This window comes from Podarcis cretensis, assembly GCF_951804945.1.
Source record: "Podarcis cretensis genome assembly, chromosome: 8".
NCBI classification, from domain to species: Eukaryota; Metazoa; Chordata; class Lepidosauria; order Squamata; family Lacertidae; genus Podarcis; species Podarcis cretensis.
The window spans coordinates 38,643,547-38,651,778 of record NC_137177.1 but is presented as its reverse complement, the minus strand read 5'-3'; the positions used below and the strand labels follow the sequence as shown (position 1 = coordinate 38,651,778).

The 8,232-nt window shown below is 45.9% G+C and overlaps 1 protein-coding gene and 1 long non-coding RNA gene across 3 annotated transcripts in view; one reads left to right on the top strand and one right to left on the bottom strand.

The window, feature by feature from the left end:
• The first annotated feature begins 79 nt into the window (after positions 1–79).
• Positions 80–2,947, top strand: LOC307222933. The gene is made up of 2 exons (XR_013841917.1): positions 80–596; positions 2,363–2,947. It is a non-coding gene; the product is annotated as an uncharacterized lncRNA (long non-coding RNA).
• Positions 2,596–8,232, bottom strand: part of GLG1 (golgi glycoprotein 1) — a 65,070-nt gene continuing 59,433 nt past the window's right edge. Inside the window, exons 25-27 of one of the 2 annotated variants that reach the window (XM_079988367.1) lie at positions 8,040–8,146; positions 6,520–6,683; positions 2,596–3,136 (exon numbers count right to left, since the gene is read on the bottom strand). In XM_079988367.1, the coding sequence (XP_079844493.1) occupies positions 3,130–3,136; positions 6,520–6,683; positions 8,040–8,146 (278 nt within the window). In that variant the 3' untranslated portion in view covers positions 2,596–3,129. Of the gene's footprint in view, positions 6,684–8,039; positions 8,147–8,232 lie in introns of both variants that reach the window. The other variant, XM_079988368.1, reaches the window with a different exon arrangement.

Here is an 8,232-nt window from a genome sequence, read left to right as displayed (position 1 = left end):
AGCGCACTCCGCTATCTTTGAGTGCTAGTCCGAGACAGAGAGGCGGGGATGCGGGGGGGGAAGAAAAGCTTCTGCGACGCGCAGGCGCAGTGTGCAGTTCCTAAGCTGCGGCGGCGTTAATGCTGCTCTGCACATCCTGGACGCAGTTTTTTGGATAGTGGGAGTTTTGTGCGCGCTGCTCGCCAAGGAACTGCCAGTGCTACGGGGGGCGGGGCGCATATTCTCGAGGCAGCTTCCCGCTACTTTATTAAAAATAATACTTTAAGCTTGCATTAATTTTTGCATACCTGAAAGTGCAAAATAAATCTTAAAAACCTTTTGGGAAGCAACGAGGGACCGATCGAGTCGCTGTTGTTGGCGGGATCGTTCGTAAGGCTTCTGCCGAAGTGGTGGAACCGTTGCACATGGTGAACTCCGCTGACCTATGAAGCTGCTCCGTGGTGGGTCTCTCACCCCAGCCTATTACGGAGAAGAAAATGGGGAGGAGTGCCGGCACCGTGCCCCCTAGCAACTTGCAGGAAAGGAAATATGTTAATGTAATAAATGAACGAAAGCTCGACTTCGGTTGTCACTGACTGTTCACATTTTTTAAAAAAGTAAGTAATGTGATTGTTGTCCGCTGTAATGTTGCCATCCGTTTTTGTAAACTCGTAGGCTCCAAAAATGGCGTAAAGTTGCGGGCAATCTGTAAAGCACAGCAGGGTCGCCATCCTCAGCTGGATAAGAGGCTCCTGGTTCCTCCAGAGCGGAGAAAGCCCCCCCCCCCCGTCCCTAAAGTTGCCTGCATCTTGGGACAGTATTCAGATGAAATGTCGGGGGGGGGTGGAGAACAAAGGAGACTCCAGTCTATTGTGCGCTGAAGCAAGTTTTAGGCTGCACCTCCTACTGCTGGGACAAAGAAGCATGCAATGGTTGACCACTGCTCCATCCCCATTTTAAAAAATGCATCCATCTGTACGCCGTTGTATCTTTTTAGGTGAAACACAGAGAGTCCTTAGGTGCAAGACCAAGAGAAGCTCAGCAGTTTTCATATGAAGAAAGTTGAAGATTAATTTTTAGTGGTGCACTAGGTTAAAAACCAAAAAGCCAAATTGGGAAGCTTTGCATGATTAAGTTGGAGGGAATGTATTTTCATAAAGCCCCAACTTCACATAGAACAAGATCCTCTTCCTCCAGTTTAGGAACTCACCATTGAACAGCTAAGCCCTATATTTTCCCAACTGCACAAAAAACAAAGAAGAAAAATACATCTTCTCCATCCTGGGCTAGCTCTTTGCCACAGACAGGCATCCCAGTTTTGAAGCACTCTGCTTTTATTGGGTTACCACTGTTCCAGTGTCCCCTCCCCCTTCCCCAACACTTGAGCCTACTGTTGATACAGATCCAATCCAAATGTATCTTCCCCTCATCATGTAATATTTCAACAAAGCCAAGTATGCCTACCCCACACTGCATCAGTGAGACACAGTGGCTTGTGGCATCATTCTTAGAGATACCATCACTTTGGGAAACAGGGAATTCCCATCTGGGTCAGGGCTGGTTCATGAAAACTGACATAAGGCAGACCAAGAAGTGTGGTGGCTGACAGGCATCATGAACTTTGCTCCAAAGTAAGATTTGTTTGCACCTACAGAAGAAGTGGGGAACCTTTTTCAGCCTGAACTACACCATCTTCTGGGCAACCTTTTGAGGGCCACATGTCAGTGGTGGGTAGGGCCAGATCCCCACCCTGGGTCAGCCACTATATCCCAGTCTCACCTACCTCATATAGTTATTATGAAGATAAAATAGGGGAAGGAGCAACCATGTCTGCTGCCTTGAGCTCCTTGGTGGAAAGGGAGGCTAAAAATGCAAGATGGTAAATGTAATTTAAATGTGACACCCAGAACTGAAACAGTACTCCAGATGTGGCTTGACCAGCAATCAGAGCAGAACTTTTACTCCCCATGTTGTGGACACCATGCTTGTGTTAATTTAAGCTGAAGATTGTGTTTGCTTATATATCAGCAAAACGGCACTGTAGGTCCATGTTTAGCTTGTGATTGACTAAGAAACCTAAATTCTCACATGCCCAACTGCCAAGCTAGGTCCCCACCCCAACCTAAATCTGGCTCTTTTTTGGTACCTAAATGCAGGATTTGATGTTTATCTCAGTTGAATTTCACTTATTTGTAACCTAGTGTTCCAGCCTCTCAAGATCATTTTGAATTTTGATTCTATCTTTTAAAGTGAGAGCTATAATTAGTCTCAGTCTCATGCCATCTGCAAATCTTGATAAACACCCCCTGAATCAAAGTAGTTTATAAAGGTGTTTAACAGCCCAGGAACACAGCCCTGACAATTGAGACCTCTTTCTTGGTAGATAGAGCCATCAATGAACACCCGTTGGATATGGTTGCTCAACCAGCGGTGGATCCATTCAACAATTATAATCCAGCCCACATTTTACCATCTTGTCAACAAAGGTACCACATGAGTTTCTGTCAAAAGTTTTTCTGGATTAAAAAGAAAAGGAGATAGTTTGTCTGGCATGACTTGGGGAGGGAGATTCCCTTTTTATTCACAGTTGATGGAGACACAAGCAAAACAAGTAAAAACCTGCAGACTCTTTTTTATTAAATTCTCCCATTTCATCTGTACAGAAAAAAATGCACATTATGTTCAGAATCTCCGTTAACAATTCAAAATTACACAGCATGAACATGTAAAAAGAAAGAACAGCCAAGATTTTGTACATAGAAAGGAAAAACAATTTACAAAAAAAACCTTTGTTAATGTTACATTTTTTAAAAGGACTAAGGGTCAGCCAACATTAGCTGTATCATCTACCAATTTACTGTCTCTCCAAAGGGCTGGTTTTGCAAGCTGCAGGAGGGGCACTGAATACGAACCCTTTTATGCCACCCTGAGTTGTTCTGTGCACCTGCGTTTTGCTTCTCTCAAACACCTATTCTTCAATCAAACACCACTTATATTGAGTTCCAAAGCATACCTGAAGGGAAATTGCAGCCTGCCTCTGATGCATTTCCAAGAACCTTGAGATAAGTCATTTAATTCTCTGCGCCAGCTAGGGAGCCTCTGGATGGAGGAGTCTGCAAGTGTCGGATGGAGAAGCGGCGCACCTGATGCTCAGAATCTACACAGAAATGGAACCAATTATCATGCTGGTCACAGCTGTCCAGAAGGACTAGCAATATGAGAACAGGTGTCAGCACAAGCCGGGGGCCAGGACAAACTATGAAGCGGAAAAGGATGTGTGATCCTTCAGTTTTCCAATTCAACAAGTTCCTTAGCTTACTTTGGGACAAGAGAATACCCTAGGCTACATCTAAGAGCCACCACTAAAAGCCTAGAAATCCCTGCTCCTTAGGCTCTACCAGGGCTTTTCTGCAGGTACTCTAATCCTGTTATGCATAGAGCAGTGCCCAACCCGCGTACTTCCATCTCCAATGCATCAAAACAGGGGACCTTCCTTGAGATGAGAGCCAAGAGAACAGCATCAGCACAGCTTTAGATGAGACACAAGGAAGGAGAAGCAGCAGCAGCACAGGGTCCAGAAGCTGGAGGAGCTCGTGTTACAAGACAGTCGAGGCCACAGTGGTGAAGACAGCAAGTACTACAAGTTCAAACAGGGAACCTTATAGGGAAGAAGCAGAAAAACAAGCTCCCAATTCCTAAGTACTTTTCAAACATTCAAACTGCAGCACAGCCCCTTCCATCTTCCTCAAGCAGTTGCACGTATTCTGAGAAGGAAATGACAAGCACAACACTTGCAATACAATGCCACTTTAGATGAAGGATCATTTTTGTAAACAGTTGTCCCTCAAATAAGCCTCAAAGCAGGAATACTTAGCTGTCAGACTGAAACTGACAGGGTCTGAGGAGACTGCATGGAGGCTTAGGTGATGCTGAGACATAGACCTGCAGAGCTTGGAACTCAAGAGGCAGCTTCTCGTCTCTTTAAAACAATGGCTCATTCAAGGTCACTGAGAGAGTGGAGTGAGTGACTGGCTGGCTGTAATGGCTTCGGCATTCTGTCTCTTCCCAGGCAACTAGCCCCCTTACGTGCTTCTCGCACAAGCTCCTCCTCTTCGGTAGCATCACTATATGCCTGCAAAAACCACTGCTGCTGATTATGGGAAGAGCATTTTTCTTTCATTAACCAATGGGGCACTCCCACTAGGATCGAGGGAAGGCAATTGTAGTTGGCTGAAGGGAAGCAATGTAAGAATAATACGTTGTGCATCTTATCTGAATGCATGTGCTAGCCAGGATGGTGGGGGCATCCTCTCCTTTCACAGCATTTGCTGCAGGGTCACCATATGCAAGTACCAGTTTCTTCCCAACATTGTGTAGGATTCGGAAGATGATATGACCAAGGTTATTCCTTGCCTCCTACAGTATGAATAGCAGCTCTAAGCGCCCTGCAATTAATCTGCTGGCTGCCTCTCTTGCAAGTGACTTGAGTTGCCCTGAGAGCATCCTCCACCATTGCCAACCCATTTCAGAGTCAAGGTGGATTCCTTAGGATAAAGAAGTCTATGCCTTGCCTCAGAGTTAAAACACAGAACAACACAATACTGAAGGGCATCCAGGTGTGGGTGAAAGGGAGGGGGGAGGGAATAGAGGCTTTGGAATGCACTGAGCACACACTAGTTGGGGAACTATGGCACACACCCCTTTCCAATGTCACCATTCATAGATTCAGTAATATCAGAAGCAGGGGAAGGAAATCCAATCTAGTGGCCACAGTCCAAAAAAACCCTTCAGTACACACAGGCTCGCCCACTGATCTCTGATTTCCCTAATCATCTCTCCTTAATTTTGGAGGCCTGAAACAGTCAGTGGGCCTCAGGGGTGGGGTGGGGTGAGATTCTTGCACAAGCTTTTCCAGTTTGCCATCCTCGGGAATACAAAGCCACACTCTGCACGACTTGCTTTCCAGTAGGATGAAAAATAAAGGTTTCCTAAAGCTAAAAACTTTTGTGCCTTTTACCAACACTTCAAGAGCAGCAGAAAATATTCACAGTAGTGGTATGGCTGAGTGTCCACATCATTAAGATCAGCTGGTCCCATTGCCAAAAGCCCCTCGCTTTTGTGACGTTAATGCAGAATGCTGAGAAGTTGACATCTGACTGAGCAGTTGCAGCAAAGCAGGAAAAGGGGCAGGGAGGGGAAGAAGATGTTGCATTCAAGCCTTGTGTCGGGCAGACTCATGATTTAGCCCTCTAAAGCATACAGGCAACCATGTCTAACAGGCTGATAGATATCCTACTATACACAAGGAGCCTGCACATGCGTATTTCCTCTTCTTCGAGTTCCTCCCTGTGCTCTCCAATCAACAGACAAGGAGCACACTCCTGCTCATTGCAAACAGGTACTGTGGTACTGTTACTAAAAGCATCACTTCAGCAAAGATACCTCTCCCATCCAACTCTCAGAAAGCTATCCCCCCCTCCCCTCCCCCATCCTTGCTTAGTGTAGGGAGCCCTGCCAGCTTCCCTACTTCCCAAATGGCTGATGATCTCTTGAGATGGATTCTTGACAGCAAAAGAAGTCTTACACCCTCCCTGACAGTTCAGGGAGGAAACTTCAGTAACTTGTAAATAAGAACCCTATGGGTCCAGCCCCTTTGGGGAGGACCCAAATCCTCGTTTTCTTCCAAAACCCACCGCCTTACTACCCAAGACCACAGCTCCACCATAGCTTGTCCTACGGCTTCCCTTGAGATACAGTATGGTTTTGCAGGGGGTACCTGTAAGACCACTGAAGTTTCTTTAATCTGGTCAATATTTTATTAACCCCAAAGATTGGAGTGGGGGTGGAGAAGTATGGAAGGCATTGCCTGTTGGCAAAAACGGAGGAACAAGCCACAAAAAGAAAAAAAGAAGTACAACAGAATACAGTAACAAAAGCACAAAAACAGTAGAGATGATGACGGGTCTCTGGAGGCAACTCTTGCTGACTGATTATGTGCTGGAGATGCTTGTTCCAGGGTGAGCCAGATGTCCAAAGCAAGGCCAGCTGTGAATGGTGGGTGATGTCCCTTCCCCTCGGTCCTCCTGCCTAAGCCAAGGAGCACAAACACTTCCACACCAAGACCTACTGTCCAACACTATGTCTGGAACAGATCTTTAAAAATTTGCTTTAAAAACCTCTTGAGCTGCAGGTTGTCAGTCTGTCTGGGGAGTGAAGGCAGTTCCGACAGTATGAGAAAGAGAGAAAGAGAAAGAGAAAAAACTTGTCTACAGGCAGGCAAACAACAGTCGCTAACGACAGGGTAACGAAGCTGCTGGCTGGACCGCCAAGGCTGCACGTGCCAACTCGTTCCGAGGGTGGAGAAGCCATGGACGAGATGGGACACTCAGCTGGCACGGGCTGCTGTTCTAATCTGTTTGTACTCTCCGGAGAGGTGGGAGGGGAGACTATACAGAGGAGGGCTGTACAAACTGGGCAACGGGCAGGCAGGCAGGCCTTCTTTCCTTCCTTCTTCCCTTTGACTACCAAGGCAGGCTCTACCTGTCCTTCAGCTCTCGTGTCACTCGCTTCGTGATACGCCCACACATCAGGCCAATCAGGAACAGGATGCAGATGCCCACACTGATCACTGAGAGGATGTAGTTCTTGGATGGAGAGGTCATCACTTGCATGGCAAGATCAGAAAAGCCTTCCGCTGGGGCAACCTGACAGGCAAGGAGGAAGAAGAGTCAGCTCCCAAACCAATCGTAACAGATATCTACAATGTACAGATGAAATTTAGGGGTCAGTGCTTCAAAAAAATCTTCTCTAAAACCACCCGATTTGTTACAACCCTGTATAAACCAGAATAGGGTTGCAGGATCATAAACTGGGCTAGGCCGTTTGTCCATGTTATGCTGGTGTTCTGCCAGCTCCTTCTCTCATAGGTGCTTACCTGAACCTTCTTTTTTTCTTCACAGGCTTAAGAAATTTAAAATATATATTAAACAGCTTGTAAATTCTTTCAAATAAAAATAAACAAACAAAGTAGGGCAGGGAGATGGCATTTTCAGTAGTGGCACCTGGGTGAAGAAACACACCTCCTAAAGAAAATCACCTGGCACCAGCTTTGTGATCTTTTCAGAACCAGGTGAAGACCTTTCTATTCACCTAGGGGCCTTTGAAATAACTTGTTTTATGGACTAGTCTTCTTGGCTGTAAAAACTGTGTTTTGTGTTTTTAGTTTAAGTTTTAGTTTATCACTTTATATTGTACTTTAATTGTGCTTGTTTTGGGCATCAATCAAAGATTTTGTGTAATAGGTTAACTTTATAAATTCCATTAATAAATGATTTTTTAAAGTATCTGATCCTATCCCTCCCTCACATGGTATTGAACAAAAAAGATCAACAGCTGTGAAGTAACAAGAGGAGTCCTACGCTCCTTATATCCTTTCAACTGCAAGCTTTCCCCTTGAGATTCAGGATGTTCTTTCTGTAACCAATCTCTCCTCAGCAGAGTGTGCAAACACAAGCCAGGGTATGTGCAGCAAGGTGTCTGGAGAGGAGTGGGGATTCCCCACTAGGGTGCTACATGCTTGTCCAACAGCAGTATAGTATTGCCTTCCAAATTTCTCTCTCTCTCTCTCTCTCTCTCTCTCTCTCTCTCTCTCTCTCTCCCCCCCCCCCCCCCATTTCAGAGTCCAGGAGCTCAGATATCAAGTGATGGGGCCCTGCTCTGTAACAGCAACTGTTACATTTTGTGCTGCACTTGCCCTGGCAAGGATAGCTTTCAACAGATGGAATTTAGAATTGCACAGAAGTGATGAGGAGCCATGCTCGACATGCATATTAAGGCTGTCCATGTCGGTAACTCAGACTCGCTTCCAAGACCAATCTAGCATATTGTGTCAAGGATTGTCATTACAGTAGCGGCATTCCATCATGTGTTCACGGCCTTCAGCATCAGCACATGCATCATGCTGGAACCTTCCATCTGTTCCAATTCCCTCATAACTCCAACAATCCCTAGGCACCCAGAAGAGGTCTTCCTGGAGGAATAAAGCGAGCAGCTTTGCTCACCTTGGCAGCATAGCTCCACATTTCAATCCGGTCATTAAGGCGCTTCTTACACTCAGGCTGCAACCTCACACGCTTGTCCTCCAGGGCCTCCATCAGACAAGACATCTCTGCAGAACAGTGGGAAGAGTGTTACAAATGATTGAAGGCACAGTTTTTCTCAGATCATCATGATCTTGATCTTCCCACCCTCTTG